General features: G+C 39.7%; 5 protein-coding genes across 8 annotated transcripts in view; 3 read left to right on the top strand and 2 right to left on the bottom strand.

Moving 5' to 3' along the window:
• LOC135343079 (intermembrane lipid transfer protein VPS13C-like) overlaps nt 1–10,896 on the top strand; it is a 142,039-nt gene extending 131,143 nt beyond the window's left edge. For all 3 annotated transcript variants that reach the window (XM_064540029.1, XM_064540028.1, XM_064540030.1), the window contains 7 exons: nt 6,706–6,751; nt 6,873–6,996; nt 8,615–8,681; nt 9,020–9,070; nt 9,253–9,347; nt 9,915–10,062; nt 10,638–10,896. In XM_064540029.1, coding sequence (XP_064396099.1) covers nt 6,706–6,751; nt 6,873–6,996; nt 8,615–8,681; nt 9,020–9,070; nt 9,253–9,347; nt 9,915–10,062; nt 10,638–10,784 — 678 coding nt within the window. In that variant the 3' untranslated portion in view covers nt 10,785–10,896. The remainder of the gene's footprint in view (nt 1–6,705; nt 6,752–6,872; nt 6,997–8,614; nt 8,682–9,019; nt 9,071–9,252; nt 9,348–9,914; nt 10,063–10,637) is intronic.
• Nucleotides 4,885–6,949, bottom strand: LOC135343096 (uncharacterized). 2 transcript variants are annotated; one of them, XM_064540048.1, is made up of 2 exons: nt 6,818–6,949; nt 4,885–6,183 (listed from the first exon to the last, which is right to left on the bottom strand). In XM_064540048.1, the coding sequence occupies exons 1-2, from the start codon at nt 6,822–6,824 to the stop codon at nt 5,063–5,065; spliced, it is 1,128 nt and encodes a 375-aa protein (XP_064396118.1). In that variant the 5' UTR covers nt 6,825–6,949; the 3' UTR covers nt 4,885–5,062. The 2 variants fall into 2 exon arrangements, with proteins under 2 accessions (XP_064396118.1, XP_064396119.1); XM_064540049.1 differs by lacking the exon at nt 6,818–6,949 and adding an exon at nt 6,281–6,782.
• A 71-nt stretch (nt 10,897–10,967) lies between the features above and the next one.
• On the top strand, nt 10,968–12,719 carry LOC135343087 (uncharacterized). The gene is made up of 2 exons (XM_064540039.1): nt 10,968–11,106; nt 11,342–12,719. Exons 1-2 carry the CDS (start codon nt 11,034–11,036, stop codon nt 12,676–12,678), a joined length of 1,410 nt encoding a protein of 469 aa, XP_064396109.1. The 5' UTR covers nt 10,968–11,033; the 3' UTR covers nt 12,679–12,719.
• A 987-nt stretch (nt 12,720–13,706) lies between these two features.
• On the top strand, nt 13,707–15,804 carry LOC135342937 (uncharacterized). The gene has a single exon (XM_064539823.1). The coding sequence runs from the start codon at nt 14,465–14,467 to the stop codon at nt 15,581–15,583; it is 1,119 nt and encodes a 372-aa protein (XP_064395893.1). The 5' UTR covers nt 13,707–14,464; the 3' UTR covers nt 15,584–15,804.
• Nucleotides 15,805–16,199: 395 nt separating this feature from the next.
• Nucleotides 16,200–19,476, bottom strand: LOC135343099 (meiosis-specific protein MEI4-like). The gene is made up of 9 exons (XM_064540055.1): nt 19,222–19,476; nt 18,431–18,643; nt 18,000–18,237; nt 17,815–17,910; nt 17,606–17,692; nt 17,401–17,498; nt 16,996–17,125; nt 16,802–16,906; nt 16,200–16,675 (listed from the first exon to the last, which is right to left on the bottom strand). Exons 1-9 carry the CDS (start codon nt 19,282–19,284, stop codon nt 16,572–16,574), a joined length of 1,134 nt encoding a protein of 377 aa, XP_064396125.1. The 5' UTR covers nt 19,285–19,476; the 3' UTR covers nt 16,200–16,571.
• Between the last annotated feature and the right edge of the window lie 10 nt (nt 19,477–19,486).

Below are 19,486 nucleotides of genomic sequence, written 5' to 3'. Positions count from 1 at the left end.
TCAAATACTACACTTGATAAGCATGTTAGGGGTAACAATTTCGTGGTTTTCGTGAATCTTACCCACGAATGAAGCGACTATTGGCCACCTTTACCTGCAGTGCATGTACACGCCACGAAAATGTATCCCACAAACTAACGTTCAACCACGAATGTTTTTACCCCCGGAAATTACCCTCCAAAACCATTAATTATTACGGTATGCAATAACCAATTTGTAGAGAAAATCATCGTTACCAGTACTTAGCAACTGCAAATGGTGTTATTAATCTATACTTGGTTTAAAATAACTGAATGGCTTCCTCGTAAACACTAGTGGGTGATGAATATTTGCACTGTGGTTTCTATGATCTTTTCTCAAATTTGATGAGCATTATGAAGCGGAAGGTGTCAAGGTGTAAGAAGTACACGCATGCAGGATACTTAAACAAAATAACATGGCGACAGTTACTTCTTGTTCAGCACTGCTCAATCGCTATCAGGATCAGTTAGATAAAGCTGCTGGATTGTGTAGGAATTACGATACGCCAGCAACAGATCTCTGTCATGAATCACTCCCACCGTCCCTACGTGTGGGCATCGTAGGAGCTGGAATGTCAGGGCTCTATTCTGCCTTGCTCTTGCAGCAAAGTGTTCCAGGAGTAAAGGTGAAGATATTTGAAGTGTCTGACAGAGTTGGAGGTGCAGTATTTACGTATCGGTTTTCTCCTGAGCCTAACCAGTACTTCGAAGCAGGTGCTATGAGGATTCCCAACATTGCGGGGCATAGGCCTGTGTTCTCCCTAATCAAGCATCTCAATATGACATTTCCTGCAAATAAAATTGAATTGATCGATTTCAGAAATGTGTGTTCAGAAGGGAATCGAGTGTTCGTCAACAACACAAAACAAAAGGATGGGAGCAGGATGGGAGCATTATGTCTACTGCATATGCTGCCAAGCATTACACTGAACTAGGATTTCTGGAAGGAGCCGCTGACGGTGATGCTAACGAGCTGTTCATTGATGCCTTGAAAAGAGTTTCTGACGATTTAGATCGTAGCTTTGATGAAGCGTTTGAGAAATACAAAACGATGTCTTTTAGGAGCTACGTATCGAAAGAGTTGGGATGGAGTTTCCATAAAATCAACTATATGGAAGTAATGTGCACCCAAAGCAATATGTTCGACCGCGGATTGCTTGAAATGGTATTCTGGATATCAGACTTTAAGCGAACATGGAAGACCATTAAAGGTGGCATGTCAAAACTACCTAACCTATGTTTCGAATTGGTAAAGCAAAAAAAGGGTGAAATTTGTTTCAATGCTCGAGTTGAATCTCTCAGCCAAATGGATAGCACAGTGGTGATAGGTTATTCAAATCCAAAGTACTCAGTAGACCTTTCTTACGAGGAGTTCGATGCTGTGATTTTAGCCATTCCTCTTCCTTTTGTACGAATGATAACAAAAAGGCCGTACTTTGGAGCTGAATTTGAGCAAGCATTACGCACATCCTCTTTTGACAGCATTAGCAAGCTTGGATGGCGATTTTGTACCAGGTTTTGGGAACGCAACGACCTCAATACACCACCTTCGATAGGAGGACAATCAACTACAGACTTGCCAATTCGTTGGGTGGTGTACCCTGACTACGGTGTTGGAGAAGGTGGAAAAGGAGTACTGCACGTGTACAACTGCATAGGCTGGTGATTCAATGCAGTGGCGTCTTTTGCCCAAAAAGGAGAAGATCAGAACAGCTCTGTATAATTTACAGGTACTCTACCCAGAAGTAGACGTGGCGGCAGAGTATGCAGGTGGCGAACCTGATGGAAGTGAGTATCTCAAAGAAGCATTCGATATGAATTGGTGGGGTTTGACATTTTACAATCCAGAACAATTTCAATCATTACACGCGGCCATGATCAGATCTCAAGGCAATATCTACTTTGCTGGCGCACATCTTGCTTCCTCCCTTGCCTGGATAATGAGTGCACTTGAATCCGCAAAAAGAGCAGTAAGGCAACTAGCAGTAAAATACAAAATTGAGAACGTTGATTACATTTGAGTGCATAACCTACATGTAGTAAAAATCCAGAAGCAGTCATCCACATAATATATACATAGCTATCTCTAACAGTAGACCGGACGATTGTATTGTGTTTTTTAATTGTTTTGGAGCAGTACCTTTAATAGCTGTATAATAATGAGAATGAATAAACTATTTCTATGAGCGCATGTGATCCATCCATGTTGCATGCAGTCTCTTCAGAATCGTGCGTAGCATCTCTTGTTCGCACAAAGTTTCTATAATATTATATGGTTCCACTAAAGCTTTATTTTTGATGAGTGTTTAGATTAGGATGGAGACAACCGAGAGAGTGCACACGGCTCAGTACAGTTCAGTAAAACCGTGATCCATCCATGCATGACTATAATTATAGTACAAAATTTAAGAAGACAATAACTTAGAAGACAGAGCAGCTGAGGTTGTTTTGTACGCATATGCGCATGTAGTCACAATGTATTTCTCGAATACTGTCCCTATCTTTGAGCGCTGATGATTTGAGGCCAACCCCGAGCCTCTCAAAGTTGGTAGCAAAAGTCGAGCCTGAGAACCGGACTGGTGGCTACGGCCCTATCAAGAAACTTACTTAGTCACTAATTTGCGATATCAGTGTACTTTGAGAAGTGAATGTAGTGCCAAAGTCATGTGTAGTTGTTGGCGGTGGCTTAGCCTCAAAAGTGACGGCAATGTGTTAGTTTGTTGCGGCGAATATTATATCTTGCAGGCTACTAGTTTTTATTTTCTGTAAGAGGTATATAAAGGGGGTCGTCAAATTTTATTTCACTGAAGAAGCAGAGATACAAATTTGTTCTCTCGTGTTTAATACCCTCGAGACCAGGCAGTTGCTTTAGCGCTGACCTTGTTATCATGCTGCTCATGGTCTCGAGGCTAGCGCAGGAGCACCATTTGTATCTCAGTTCTGTAGTGGCCTTAAATTGCAAGTGGTTCCAACCTCCTCATCTTATTCATGGCCGCCTTCTCATATTCGAAGCTAAGCCACCTCCTCCTAAGTTCTGAAAAGCTACAAAAGTCGTGCCAATCCTAGTTAGAGCCTATAGTATCTTTAGTTGAGAAGCCAGACCTCTGCAGAGTTGTTGTTGACCACGCATATAGTGGCGCTCTAAATAGCTGATAAGCCCATGTGTGTAGGAAGCTGCGAAAACGCACAGCTGCACTAAATATAGATTTGGCAAATCTATATTAAGTGCTTTGTTCTTTGCTCCTCTAACCACTATTACCCACTTAGACAAGTAGTGTGTGTTTGCCAGACAATTCAATGCTTAATTGCTAGCGCAGATCCGCAACATGACTTCTTGTTCCAATCGCTATCAGGATCAGTTAGATAAAGCTGCTGGATTATGTAGGAATTACGATACGCCAGCAAAAGATCTCTGTCATGAATCTCTCCCACCGTCCCTACGTGTGGGCATCGTAGGAGCTGGAATGTCAGGGCTCTATTCTGCCTTGCTCTTGCAGCAGAGTGTTCCAGGAGTAAAGGTGAAGATATTTGAAGTGTCTGACAGAGTTGGAGGTGCAGTATTTACGTATCAGTTTTCTCCTGAGCCTAACCAGTACTTCGAAGCAGGTGCTATGAGGATTCCCAACATCGCGGGGCATAGGCCTGTGTTCTCCCTAATCAAACATCATTTCCTGCAAATAAAATTGAATTGATCGATTTCAGAAATGTGTGTTCAGAAGGGAATCGAGTGTTCGTCAACAACACGAAACAAAAGGATGGGAGCATTATGTCTACTGCATATGCTGCCAAGCATTATACTAAACTAGGATTTCTGGAAGGAGCCGCTGACGGTGATGCTAACGAGCTGTTCATTAATTGATGCCTTGAAAAGAGTTTCTGACGATTTAGATCGTAGCTTTGATGAAGCGTTTGAGAAATATAAAACGATGTCTTTTAGGAGCTACGTATCGAAAGAATTGGGATGGAGTTTCCAAAAAATCAACTATGTGGAAGCAATGTGCAGCCAAAGCAATATGTTCGACCGCGGATTGCTTGAAATGGTATTCTGGATATCAGACTTCAAGCGAACATGGAAGACCATTAAAGGTGGCATGTCAAAACTACCTAACCTATGTTTCGAATTGGTAAAGCAAAAAAAGGGTGAAATTTGTTTCAATGCTCGAGTTGAATCTCTCAGCCAAATGGATAGCACAGTGGTGATAGGTTATTCAAATCCAAAGTACTCAGTATAGACCTTTCTTACGAGGAGTTCGATGCTGTGATTTTAGCCATTCCTCTTCCTTTTGTACGAATGATAACAAAAAGGCCGTACTTTGGAGCTGAATTTGAGCAAGTATTACGCACATCCTCTTTTGACAGCGTTAGCAAGCTTGGATTGCGATTTTGTACCAGGTTTTGGGAACGCAACGACCTCAATACACCACCTTCGATAGGAGGACAATCAACTACAGACTTGCCAATTCGTTGGGTGGTGTACCCTGACTACAGTGTTGGAGAAGGTGGAAAAGGAGTACTGCACGTGTACAACTGGGCTGGTGATTCAATGCAGTGGCGTCTTTTGCCCAAAAAGGAGAAAATCAGAACAGCTTTGTATAATTTACAGGTACTTTACCCAGAAGTAGACGTGGCGGCAGAGTATGCAGGAGGCAAAGCTGATGGAAGTGAGTATCTCAAAGAAGCATTCGAGGCGAATTGGTGGGGTTTGACATTCTACAAACCAGAACAGTTTCAAGCATTACACGCGTCCATGATCAGATCTCAAGGCAATATCTACTTTGCTGGCGCACATCTTGCTTCCTCCCTTGCCTGGATAATGAGTGCACTTGAATCCGCAAAAAGAGCAGTAAGGCAACTAGCAGCAAAATATAAAATTGAGAACGTTGATTACATTTGAGTGTATAACCTACATATGTAGAATAGACATTAAAAAATCGAGAAAGTCATGTAATAAATATATAATAGCTATCTAGACTGGAAACGATTGTATTTATTGTTTTGGAGCAATACCTTTATTAGCTGTATAACAATTGAACTAATAATTACTATGAGTTCGCATGTGATCCATATCCCATGTCTGAAGTGCTGATCTTGAGTAGATAGTCCTGTTCGGTGTTTGAAACCACATTTGTAAACTCGTTAGTATAAGGCACACTCCAGTAAGTATCACTTCGTACCTCAACAGGGTGGGAAGTAGGACTTGTCTGATTATTCTCAACTGTGTACAGGTGATGTTTAGGTTGATTTTTTTGACAACATTTTGAAATGCTCACACAACATCCAGAATGTCTAACAGCGTACAAATGTACAAGAAATCCGAACGGTACGATTAGGTATGTAAATGGAACTGGAATAGCATCTGTATACAGCCACTGTGGATATTCTTTTATTGGTATCTTATATATAACCCGAGCTACCACGTTCCAAAGCCAATGACAAACTAAGAAAGCCATTAGCAGTAGCGTTTGACACAGTAGAGTCATAACTTGGGCGGTACCAATATGTCTGTATTTGCACCTCAATAAGCAATATAATACTGCCAGGATAACTGTTATCAGCACACAAATCAATTCGATTACTTGTGAGATAATGAAATATTGCAAACGGTCAGATTCTCCCACAATGGAGCAGTTGTTGTCTTTCTCTTTTATCCAGCAATATGCAAATTCTAGTCCATAATTTTGGCTTAAAAATGGTGGCCATGTGTGTAGCAACGGCAGTATGATTATAGACAGGGCTAGCAGAAATTCAGTTGATTTTTTCCACTTTGTTGATTTACCGCGAAGTGTTTGAATGACTGTAATAGCCAGTACCAGTACAATACCTAGACTGCACCAATACGTCATGCTCCCCGTCCATTGTATCAAGAACCCTAAGGCAGAACACACTTGCTCTTGCCCTTTGTATTCAAAGTAGTGCTCTATGTTGAGTCCCAGTAATATCTCAATGGCTAACGTGTCGATTGTGAATACCAGGAACAATCTTCTTAGAGTGCTCTTGTACGACTTGTACCATACCAGCAGGCATATGATTACTAGTGTGATCAGCACGCAGGTAAATCCAGAGATACTTCTAGCCAAGTTGATAGTCTTAATCTCACTTATTGTCAAATTTGTGCAGTTCAGATTAAACTGGGTCCTACTTACTGCGTCAGTATAGAGATCACCTGCATAAATTGTATGGAAATGCCATGGTAAAATACTTCTATAGAATAGAGACACCCAGCAGGTGTGATTCTGGCTATATGTATACGTAGTGCTTACCCATGCTTGAGTACAAGTAGGTTTTCTTGAGCTGAAATCATATCATTAGTCATGTGCATGTCTTGTGATACCCTAAAACATCCTTACTATACCCACAGTGTGGTTGGGAGTCAACTGTATACACAATGGGCTATTGTGTACAGTTGATTCCTAACCACAATGTGCATATTTACATGTATTCACACACAGTTAGGTGAGGTAGTCAACCCATACAAAACACCGCCTATAAGGCTCCTCTCGGAATGTTGAGTGTTGTCTGTCATATACATTAGACTAAAAGCTAAATGTACAATGTATGTACATGCAGTTAAGAATCTTTGGGAGTTTATATAGCCTAGTGATACTGTATATACATAGATCTAGTGGTCGGTTGACTAATTAATACAGCGTTTGTATCTGCTGATTATGCATTTGCATTCCTGCAGGGATTTGTTAGTGGACTGACTGGCGTGATCACACAACCGTACAAAGGTAAGGGTTGAATCATAATTTTTGTCATGCATTGATGCTTGTGGGGAAATGTTGGTGTGTTCCTACTAATCATGCGTCGCCGTGGTGAGAGGTTATAATTATTTCTTCTTTCATATTACAGGTGCCAAGAAGGAAGGAGCGTGGGGTGCCATCAAAGGGTTCAGCAAGGGTATTGTAGGGGTGGTGCTTCGTCCCACTGCCGGGATCCTCGATCTCACCAGTGCCACTTTCAATGCTGTACAAAAGTATGTACTGATAATGCATCACAGTCATAACTGCATGTGCAGTGCCTTTATACATAATAAGAGAAGAGGGCATGCAACTCACAATGTATATAATTATACTGTGCGTCATATTGTTAATGAGTCAGCAGGATATGCTATTGTTAGCCAACCTCCCACTAGGAATGGAGTAAAACACAAGGCTAGTCTAGAGTATAAAGTGCACGTGCAATAACTATTTTTAGACATACACCCTCGCCCATTTATAATACGATATATTGTACACAGTTGCATCTTCTCTTTATACGCCCTTGTAAAAACAAAATCACGTGATTCTCTAAGGGTTCAAGACCCATCTATAGTTTGAAACACATAGAATAGGTGCATATAAAACTAGTGTTCAAGCTGGCGCTGTGCTAATGCCTCTCGCCATGTTTTTGCTTTCGCTCAAAAGTATTAGAGTGTTATATATCTATAATGAATTTCATATTAAAGTTAGCTTATCTATATAAAGTCACTGAGAAGAAAAGACTTATTTACATGCATCTATTGATTGTATTATGTGGCTTACCAGGACCTCAAGAAAGAAGAAAATTTATTCTTCCAGGATCTGTTAGTGTAGTTCAGTGTATATAATATCTAAGAAGAAAAGACCTGTGTACATGCATATTGTTATCTATATTGTTATGTTATATGGTAGTGTTTTGTGGCTTACCAGGCCCTCAAGACAAAAATGATTCTGCCAGGAGGATCTGGATCTGGATCTTGGATATTATTTTCTCTCACACGTGGGGAATGAGCGCGCATGCGCATTACATCCGCAGGAATAATTAAAGGGTGTGTCCAATTTCACAATTAATGGCTACTGCTAGCTAGCTGTTTTAACAGATATTTTCTGAGTATTGTAGCTAACAAAAAGCTAGCGCTTTAGTGCAAGGCTAACTCATATGTTGAATAGAAAGTTTGTGAGGACAGATGATGCTATGAAAGATTCTAAAGAGACTGCAACAGCCTTCAATGTGAGTCAAACTAGCCATAACTCGAGAAAGAAGCTTTAGTTTGATAATCCACGAATCAAAATCCAAGAGAACGTGGCTAGAAGCCTATAGAAGCTGTTAGCTTTCGTCGCATTGCAACCGTTGAGCAGTTACAGCTGGAACACACACACACACACACAGTCAGCTTTAGTCTCATGAATCAGCCGCACCTTTGGTGTCCGTCTGAGCACTCTTTACATGAACTCATGGGCCACGTCGGATTTCCAACGTGACCAATGAGATTGCTCACAAGCATCAGGTGACTTGAATAGGAGGCAGCAAATAGTGAAACTTTACATGCGGTTGAGCAGCAAGCAGTGATGTGGCTGAGCAGAGATAGCGGATGTGGTTGCATTTTTATGGTTTTGTTAGCTTGTACAGTGACGTATACATTCCATTGTGAAATGACTTCACGTAAAGAGTGCTCAGACTGACACCAAAGGTGCGGCTGATTCATGAGACTAAGTCAGCTTTACCGTATCCCTCGTGCGGCTACGCCTCGAGGCATAATGATGCCTTAGCACTAATTTTAGCCAACTGTTCAGAATTTTGATTGTTAATTCAAATGGTGGCAAGTGTTATAATTATATCACATTTCCCCCCAGGAAGTCAAAGGCTGGTGATTCTACAGTGGCTGAGATCAGGGCTGCTAGATACATTGGGCCAGAGAGGGTAAGCATTGATTCATTACCCTATGCGTGCGCAGCGCACAGCAGGGATAGATTGATTTGTGTGTGTGTGAACACAAGAATGAGCTGTTTGAGCGAACTAGACACTTTCATGGACTGTTTTAACTGCTAACGAGACAGTGGTTGAATAATACTATGCTACTTATGAAACTTGTAGGCGATATTCGAAGGTGACAAAAACACTGTCAATCTCTTTCTAGATTCACCCTATAATAAAAGTTATAATCTGTTTGCCGTTGTGCAACACACAGGGTGAATACTCTATGAGCGTTTTATTTTGAATATGTTACTAATGCTAGTGGTATGTTGTTGTTTTCTCAGATTGTTTTCCCCTATTCACCACGAAGATCTACTGGTTACGCTTTGTTTGTGGTGAGTAAAAATGGCTTCCACAATCATTGCTATACAATTATGCCGGAGAAAGTGTACCTATCTTGATAGATAGACCATCCCTGTGGCACCACCACATCTTTATTTTATCATTGTTGCCCAATTACAAACATGTACATAGTCGGGGGAAATTCCTCAGATGCCTATTGTTTTTGTTTGTACAGGACATAGATAATGGTCGTTTGCTAGAGACAGACACCTACTTCGACCATGTGGAGCTGATCGACAACCCTCTCAAAGTGTTACTGATCACTAGCAGGTTAGTGGAGATCGTTTGTATCCACCAACTGAATGCATACGGCTAGCATGGTACAAGCATAGCTTTATCGGTAAAAAACTGGTACTCTACACTTAATATTATTCACATACACATGCAGTTATAAAGTTTGTTTACTTACCTTAAGTAAGCTAGGGGTAGGTGTGGCTCTTTCAGAAATGCATTAATCGTCAAGTTTGAAGGCATTCGTTCCAGGGCTTAATGTGTTATGTCTGCATGCTTGTCAATTGAACGTGATTTCTGTATGTGTACAACTAGTGCATGTGACTTGTATCATTATAATTATGCTGATTCCATGCATGAAGAACAGACGGTGTACTGGCTATGAGACTGCATATAGTGTTTAAGGGGCTATGCATGATGTAGTCATGATTATTGTGAAACTGATTCTGAAATTGGTCAGTCGGGTCACTGTAGGGTGTTTCAACTGTTCAATGGCTTTTCATTTCTCACGGTTTGCTCCATTGCAATTAAGGCGCTGCTAATTACCATACAAAATGTTGATGCTTACTGATATTTGAATATCAGCATTTGCCTATACCCATACAGACAGCTGGCCGTAGTGAAAATGAGTTCCATCAGAGGTAGATTTGACGATGACTATACAGTAGATTTCACTGAGTTCACTGGACCAGCTAGGATCGACGAGAAACACAACAGTGTTGTGGTCATGCCAGTGAGAGAGGAAACATTTGCTGTAAGTCAATGATGTCATTTCTATAAATTTAGCGTACATGTAGCATGCTTACAAAATGCTCTGTGCTATGATAGGCATTTGTGTTTAGTAAAACATCACCTACCATTATAGCTGGTTATTTTCGTATGGTGGAAATTTCGTATTATAGAGCATCATACGAAAATGAAATTATTCTACCGCAATACGTTCAACATAACTCTCCTGAGCTAGCTATATGCAAATATTTAAGGCAGTTAATTCTCATACGAAAATGTTCACTAACGAAAATTACCCGCTATATACGGTATATAATGTACTGTACGATCATGTAGATCTAGCTGGAAAATCCTTTGCGAATGAGCCAAATCAGCAGAAAATTTAACCCCTTGCGATCGATCTAACTATTGCGTTCTGGCAAGGATCGTTACCAATAGTTATTATACTATAGTTTAGGTTTTGTGATTTTATTTTTGTGGAGTGATCAAAAGTTTGCATGTTTTTTGATACTTGCAAAACATTGTAATACAGTACCGTGTTTAGACATACTGGTCTTCCCCATGGCATACCACCCATATACACACATGTTTCATGCGTAGGGTCTCCGCTTTATCTCTGGTAAGAAGAACTACAAAGAATTTGACAAGACCCTAGCTGTTCTGAATGAAGGCATCGCTAAAAAGTCTGTGGAACTGATCAATCAAGCGTACGAAGAGTTTCGGGCAACTGCTGCTATAGATTACTGATTAATTGACACAATTATATGTAGCTTTCTACAGTACTAGATCTAGTTTAGACTAGCTAGATATGTAAAGAAAAGAAACCCTTATGATAAGTATATCTATTAATTTTTCACAATGTTCTCAATTACATGTAGACTGTTATTGAGGGAGTTTCCCTGGGGTTTCACCAATTAATGTTTTGTTTGCATATATACAATATAAAAGTTAATAAATGGCTGCAGCTATATGTCCATATAATAGCTATATATAGCAATGCTTATGAACTGTGTCAGTGTGTTAGCTCTATTGCTTTTGATGTCTACATTGCCTCCAGGCACTCATGAAGGTAAACCATAGATGTGGGTATGAACAAATGACCATTCTAGAAAAAGCTAGATCTAGATCTTGGTTATGTCCAATGCAATTGTATATAGATCTAGACCTAAAATACTAAGATCTATAAAACCAAAATATATAATTATGCTGCTTACATCTAGATCTATAAGTCTACTATAGAGCTAGGCTTATAATTATCTCTAGCTACGTAGATATAATATACTGCAATTGTTTTCTTTATATAGCTGCCTGTGACGATGTTCATTCAATCGCGGTAAGAAACTCTGACGATGGCAAAGGCGCCATTCTTTCAATCTTCATTCTTTCAACCTCAAAAGCTTTCACACTTTATGTTCCTAATCACCCCCTCCCATTGTTGGAGTGTGGTGAAAACTTCTACAAGTGCAACGTCCTTGCATTCGATTACAATCACCAATACTACGTTATTGTACCATCCATTGGGGGCTTCTTGTGGCTTCAGTATTCTCCAAAACAAATTAAACTACCAGAAGTTCACTTTCAAAAAGTTACCAGACCTTGTAGCCCAACCAAACTCTACTATGGAGGTGGGGTAAATGATTTTCGTGTGATGATGTCTTGTTTTAATGCATCAGCTCAAAGTGATAATCGAAGTTCACTTTATTATATTGATTTTTTATACTCAGTTACCAATAATATCACCACTTTTAGTGAGAGGCTCTCATCACCACGGGAACCAATATTTGATCCAGACACAGTATCTGAGGCGGTTCGTGCAGCTGGTTTATCTTTACACGGCTGTTTTATTGACGAGGAATTGTATGTGTTGGATGAAGCATACCCCTTACACACTCACACTGAACCATCAAGACTAGATCCCTTATTTGTGGAAGAAGCACCACTTAAAAACTGTTCCGATTATTATCATATTGAGTATAATGATCGAGGCAGTCTCATCATATACTGTACAAATCAGACAGCTGTTGTATATAATATGTGTACGGGAGAAGCAAGCTATTATGCTATCGATACAACTGGTATTCCATACTCGTGCTCAAGGGACTACACTGTTTACAGGCACACTAACAAACTGGTTATCATTAACACTGACAACAGTAATCGTACAGAAATTGAGTTCAACAATCCTAACATCGTATACGGAAAGTGTATTGATATTACTGGTGATCTGTACTTCTGGGGGCTTACTGATAATAACACTTTATTGAGAGTTTCTGTTTCACAGCAATTAACTGCAATCGTCGTGACTAAATTGTGTCACCTTAACAATACTTGCCTCAGGCCAATGTTTAATGTACAAGGAACAGTACACAGCTATTTCGACCCAGTCACATTGACAAACAAGGTTGTAAACTCAAGTAATGGACAAGGATTGCCAGTGTTTTCTCTGCCCTTTCACCCAGACATGTACACTATACACACAAGCCCGGATACTCTTTCTTGTGAGAATAATCCGACTCACGCTCCAACAATGAGTACTAACACAGTAAATGTTCCACAAAACTCTTCTGCAAGTATTATTTCTTTGTTTATACAACCCATTCTTTTACTAGCACTAGTCTTCATTGTTTTTAATGTACTATAATGTGAGTATACTAAGCAATAAAATTAATCTATATACCGTACATGGCCATGCAGAGTGATACATGCGCTATAGTCTATATATATAGGCTCTTGTAACGTGGCAGCAGCACTTGATGTATACGTGTTAGTTTTGGTCACTTGTTTGATGTGCATGTTAAGTTTATTGTTTTAGCTGCTGTTTTCCAAGATCAATGCAACATCTTCTCATCTCCATGGCTACATCGTTTTTGCCCTAATACTATAAACAAGAGTTCATATATAATAGACCTTTAATTTACTTTTGCTATAAGGTCCTCCAATTGCCACTATAATTATTATACCTATACATAATTTATCTCTAAACAAAGCAAGCTGCAATCATTTTTGGAATATGGAATTTGGATTTCTTCAGAGGTGTCTACCCTGACATTTGTCTTGATGTGTTGATCCACATGCACTCACAATCTTAGCTCTGGACTATGCAGTGGCTATCTAAGTATATAATTATACCCACTGCTGTTGACTGTCATCTCGTACATCTTGATTGAGCCATGCATAGATAGAATGATTGACTAGATGCCAGAAACCATGCATGCTTGCATGTGAGAATAATCTGACACACGCTCCGGCAACGACTCGAGTACCAACATAGTATGTCCCACAATTATACAACCTGCACCGGAATCCTTTACTTGCTCTATAACCTATCTCACTGTTGTTAGTTTTGTTGATGCGCTTAATTTGTACGTAAAGTAAGCAATAAGAATTTACTAAATACAACAATTCAACACCATTCAATAATTATGAGGCCAGAGCAGAAGCAATACGTTATACGTACATGCACGCATTCGCCGTAAGTTCCCCTAATTTTGGTGGTGCATCATATAACTCACATTATAGTGACCTATAGAGAGCTTCCTATTGAACTTTGTACTGGTATGTTTACACAACAATTTCTAAGTTAGTATAATTATTAGCGATGACAGCGAGAAAAAACCCTATACATACCACGAATCCATTTAAGGTAGTAAACACATGGCTGATGCCATAAGCACGTACGGTTGTATAGCTGTCATGATCAACATTGTGATTTAGACGATACAATAGTTTCAGTACAATGAAGTTTCTATTAGTAATACTACTAGCATTGATTAGTACTGTACCCGCGCTTAATGAAAACAAGACTAAATTATCGAGCATTCAAACAGGCTCAGCTAAAATCTCGATAGAGAGCAAAGTTATTACAAATAGTGGTGACAATTTGAATTGTGTAAATGACAAGGATTGTCCACCTTGGGCAAAATGTAACAGTAGTAAATGTGTGTGTATTCCTACGAGCTCGTCGTATTTCAAATGCAATAAAGACACGGTTCGGCTTTTAGTTAGTAGGTGTCACTGTGTGACATTTAATAATGAAATGGAAGATTTGGTTACTGGATTGTGTATTGAAAACTGTGTGTTCAAGAGCGACAGAGAAACATTTGCATCACCACCTCTAAATGTTTCACAACTGAACTACTTCATGTGTGAGGAGAGGTGGAACAGAACAGGACGACTGTGTGGGAGGTGTCTACCTGGACACTCTCCACTGGCTTACTCTTACGACATGAGGTGTATGAAATGCCCTGAGGGCAACAAAAATATCTGGAAGTTCATTCTCGTGGCTTTTGGTCCACTTACTGCTGTTCAAGATAAATGCAACATCTTCTCATCTACATGGCTACATTATTTTTGCCCAACTACTCTCACTTCCTCACTTTTACAGAATTGCCATTGCATACAGTAAAATATCTCAAAACAAAGCAGAAATGCCTCTAAAAATTGTTGCAGCAATGTTTGGAATATGGAATTTGGATTTCTTCAGAGGTCTCTACCCTGACATTTGTCTTGATGTGTCCACACTCACAGTCTTAGCTCTGGACTATGCAGTGGCTATCTACCCACTACTGTTGACTGCTGTCTCCTACATCTTGATTGAGCTACACGCTAGAAACTTCAGACTAGTGGTCATCTTGTGGAGACCATTTCGCTCCCTCTTTTTACTTGTACGTAAAAGCTCAGGCTGGGACAGTAAGACTACAGTAATTGATGCATTTGCAACCTTCTTTTTGCTCTCATTTACAAAGATAGGATGGGTCTCATCAGATTTGTTGATAGCTACAGAGGTACACTTTATGAATGCTACTATGATTGTACCTTACTACGATGCTACACTGGACTACCTTGGAAGAAAGCATTTACCATACGCCATCATAGCTTCTTTCTTCTGCCTAGTATTTGTCTTCCTTCCAGTGTTGGTACTCATTCTCTACCCTTTCAAATGGTTTCAGAAACTACTAAACCGCACAAAACTTCACACACAATTCCTAAAGGCTCTCATGGATTCCTTTCAAGGTTGCTACAAGGATGGAACGGAACCTGGGACAAGGGACTGCAGATGGTTTGCAGCCGTGCCTTTGATTGGACGATTTGGTTTGCTTGTTGCGTACATTTCAAAGCTCCAAGAGAGTTTAGTGTCCCTGGCAATTGTGATAATTGTTATCATCATAATTGCAACAACTACTATTCAACCATACAAAAAACGTTTTGACCGTTGTTTTAAAGTTGATTTATTTTTTTGGGGAATGCTAGTAATGTTCTTCAATTCTCAAGACAATTACAATTATGCTGCCTTCAAGATTCCACATGAAGTAGTGTTCACAGAAATATTTTCTCTTATGACAATAGCCATTCTTCTCCTCTACATGATCATTGTTACTATTTATTGGATCTTGTCAAGAATGAGAAAAATAAAGGTTCTTATCAATCGAATCAGAGCCTGGAGGAGTGGTTACGAAAACATTGAAAATGAATCTCATGAAATTTTCCCAGACAGGGTCCTCAATCCAGAGCAATATCATATCAGGAAGAAATCCTACAAAGTTTAACGCTGAAATATCAAAGTTAACGCTAATTTATGCCTCCTTAATTCTAGATAATAGCTTTTCATGCACGTGTTCATTAATTTTGTTCTTTGCAAGATCATGGCTACATTATTTTTGCCCCACTACTCTCACTTCCTCACTTTTACAGAATTGCCATAATACACATGCACGTGTTCATTAATTTTATTTGTTCTTTGCAAGATCATGAAGTTTTCATAATTTTATGACAGAGTACATTACGTTATTCCTGTACAGTTGCTAGAACATAATAAATAATGGGCGCCGCATGCATGGTATAGATTATGCAATAGCGTACATCTCACCAGATATGTACACTGCTCAGAGCAGGATTTACAAATACTACACCATCGTTGTGTACAACAGCTTTTGTATTGACTCATAGTACACTTCAACACATGCACTCATACTGACATAGAGTCTACACTGACTGATAATCAATATAACGTGCAGAGATACAATTAAACTCGAAAGTCATAATACAAACTACAGGGCAAATTATTATTGTCACATAGGCCCTTATAAATTATGCTTTTTTTCACCCATTATACTATTCTACTATTCTGATAAATGTACCTATTATTGTCATAAAAAATCCGATTATTCTCTCATAAAAAAAATGTGACATAAATAATTTATATAGATATAGACAAAATTAAGACGTAGACATAAACACAGCACATACACAATTGACACACGACATAATTAATTTATCATGGTTCTCAGTGTTATCTTGCCGACTTGAACTGATCCACCTTCAGCAATTTTTGCCATACGAGAACATCGTTATTCAAAACTTAATGTAATGATCTTTACCAAAAATGAACATTGGACACCTATTATGCTAAAATTATTCCGAGCATAATTTATCAGGATCTATTGGCACACAATAATCAACACTTGTCTTGTGAAAACATGTACATAGACATCGTCACTATAGCTACGTATAATTGTCAATCAGTTGCATCTATAGCTATAGGTGGCCAACGATCCTCCAAACAGAATAACAGTAGAGAGGGAAACAGTAGATTAGTCCGAGCACTGATGACTCTAGCTTTTCAACCAAACGCACTCGCTCTGCAAGAATCGATCAAGAACACTAATTACTTCAACTACATGCACTATTGGCTGACACTTTGGATTGTATTACACACTAACCCTAACCCTAACCCTAACTATAGTTTTAATATTTCTTCTGCTTACCGTTCTCACTGCAAAAATGTGGACGGTATTTTGTTAGTAATTCTTCAAGGGTACATGTTAGATCTCCCACACTCTCCACCGTGGTCACATCCAGGCTCTCTACATCTATGTACGAAATAGGTTACTAGTTGAAAGCCACAAATAAAAAACACTGTCAATTAAAATTTCACTGAATGATTCCCCTAACAGCTGACCATTTAGAGCATCACTGAGATGTTGAGCAGTGTTAGTGATCCCCTTGACGATCTCCTCTACAGTGTAAACCACCACTCCTTGCACCCCACATAAGACCACCAGCACAGAACACAGAATTGGGGAGGAGCTCTGCAAGAGTAGAGGATGGCAATGAGATCAAAATCAATGAGGTTACAGTATGAACAAATAGTAGTAGAATAGCCTCCGACAAATAACTGCTCCAAAAGTGTAAAACACTCGCAGTAGGTGCTGTGATTATATGTAGAGGGGCGCCATACAGAGTGTTATATAGCTACTGTTTACTAGTGTTCACCTGATGTACTACTAGTGTGTCTAATAAACTACGACACACAGGTTGGAATACAAAACTCAACCTTTCTGGACTGTAACTTTGTATCACTCACTTTAGACACAATGTGTTGGACTAAGGCAGATATGAGAAATTTACAAGCCTTCGTCAGATCAGGCAGGACTGGAGTCAGCAACCACAGCTGCAGGCAATCTAGACCAAGAGGTAAATTCTCTCGTTAACAAAAAGGGCAAAGTGGTCCATGTATACTTTAAATCATCTTTACAGACACTCACACAAACTTAACTCTCTCTACTAACCTACAATAGAATTGGCAGCAGGTATGAACAACTTTTGCACTGGGGTTGAAGATGACCATCCTCCGCATTCAAGGGCCTCAGTCAAACCTAGAACAGTGAAAATCTAAACTGAAGGTACGTACATGTGATTTACCATGTGATTTACCATGAAGATAAGCCTACACTATAATTATAGCTACATGCATGTGTACATTCTGTCTTAGCAGGACCTTTCATTGCATCGATAAGGGTGTCATGGAGATTTGCCCTCAGGTCAAATGCCACTAGGTCTGATAACTGCTTATGCACACCCATTATAGCAGACACTGCATGAAAAACAACAAACTACGTTGGAAGAACAGTCATTTTATTGTACCGTTGTGAAGAAAACTGAACCTTTAAGAATTCAACTTACCACTAGAACAGAATTTGACATGACCAAAAATCCTCTCCTGTATTGCGCCCTCCCCTTCTTTTCCACTGTCTGATAGGCTGTTGTCATGGCTACCCGGAGCTAGGGACAGCCCAGACTCCTTTCTATCCTGTAAAGTTATGCAGGTGTTAAGTTTAAGAGTCTCCGGGGGCTCATCTTGATTGAAGCTAGAAGAGTAGCCAGATGACGTCCACTCACAGTCTGTTTGGACGGGATCAACCTGTGTGAAGTGTGAGGAGTGGGTGGATTGTGTGAAGGATGGGGGTGCAATGAGTGTGAGAAAGCCTCTGATAGAGAAGAGTGACTGTCTTTTGGTGCGAAGTTTATTAATGGCCCAAAACACCCTCAACTCTTTATTTATTTGGACAGCCCGTTAGCGGAGGAGATTGAATTCGATACAACATTCAGTGCACCTGTGAATATATTTCACACGACTCCTTTTGCTGGTTCAGCTCCTTAGCAACCTGACAGTTGACCAACTCCTGTCTAGTCCGGAGTAGCTCTCTCTCTAAGTGAACAGCTTTCTTCCTCCAGTCAGTTTGCAGCTGACCGAGCTGTCGAGACAGCCTCCTGGTGTACTCCTCTCCACTCACACCCTCTGGTTTTCTCCTGATGATGGCCAGCGCCTGTGTAGGGAGAAATATTTCCTCATAATTAGACTACAGTGCCCGATAACGTTGATCATGGGTCATTGGAGAGATTTAATAAGGATACATTTCAGAGTAGAATCGATGATTGAAGACATCAGCATAATAATTGGTTTAAGAATAGCGTGCGGATGACATAATAACGTTGCCTAATATAATACACTTAGGGCAATTATGAAATCTAGACTACTAATTATGGTGAAGTGGCACACTACATTCAAAGGTACAACTTTGGCCATGAAAGTCCAAGCTAGACTATACGTACTGTACTAAAATCTATTTGCGTTGAGTTCGACCCCGGAAGTTACAATTATGGCTTCATTTATCTTTATGTGGTGGACAAGTACGTATGCCCGGGACTTTTATATGGAAAATGCTAACTTAATAGCTGATAGAAGCGCTTTTTATAACCAATGGTATATGAAACTTTGAATTTCATGACAAAGTTTAATATGACAACATTATGAAGGTCAAACTCAACACAAATAGACTTTAGCATGCACTGGATACTGTACTGGTACATGGTGTAGGTGGTCTATACAGTACAGCATGACTACCAGAGCAACTTTCATGATCTTGATGTGGTGTGGTTGAAACAAAGTTTCTTCATCATCATCCATATTCGATGCTTTCCAATGCAGTGCTAGCGCATAGCTAGCTAGCTACAGGCTAGTCGGGTCCTAGTATCACACAGCTAGATCTCTGATATATGCAGCTACATCATGTCGATCTACATGTATCTATGGATACAACATGAAGAAGAAGTCATGAGAACTAGAAGTGAATGACAAACGATCGGCGTGTAATTTCGATAAGAGATCT

This window comes from Halichondria panicea, chromosome 10 (genome assembly GCF_963675165.1).
Source record: "Halichondria panicea chromosome 10, odHalPani1.1, whole genome shotgun sequence".
NCBI lineage: Eukaryota > Metazoa > Porifera > Demospongiae > Suberitida > Halichondriidae > Halichondria > Halichondria panicea.
This window is presented reverse-complemented; position numbering and strand designations above follow the sequence as displayed.

Bases quoted from the DNA above. Each gene is read 5' to 3' on its own strand.
- LOC135343087 (XM_064540039.1), top strand. From the start codon at position 11,034: ATGCTTATGAACTGTGTCAGTGTGTTAGCTCTATTGCTTTTGATGTCT. The intron at 11,107-11,341 runs GTAAACCATAGA...TTCTTTATATAG, and splicing joins GCCTCCAGGCACTCATGAAG to CTGCCTGTGACGATGTTCAT.
- LOC135342937 (XM_064539823.1), top strand. From the start codon at position 14,465: ATGCCTCTAAAAATTGTTGCAGCAATGTTTGGAATATGGAATTTGGAT.
- LOC135343099 (XM_064540055.1), bottom strand. From the start codon at position 19,284: ATGGATGATGATGAAGAAACTTTGTTTCAACCACACCACATCAAGATC. The intron at 17,911-17,999 runs GTAAGTTGAATT...TTTTTCATGCAG, and splicing joins TGTCAAATTCTGTTCTAGTG to TGTCTGCTATAATGGGTGTG. The intron at 17,499-17,605 runs GTTAGTAGAGAG...CTCTTGGTCTAG, and splicing joins TGCTGCCAATTCTATTGTAG to ATTGCCTGCAGCTGTGGTTG.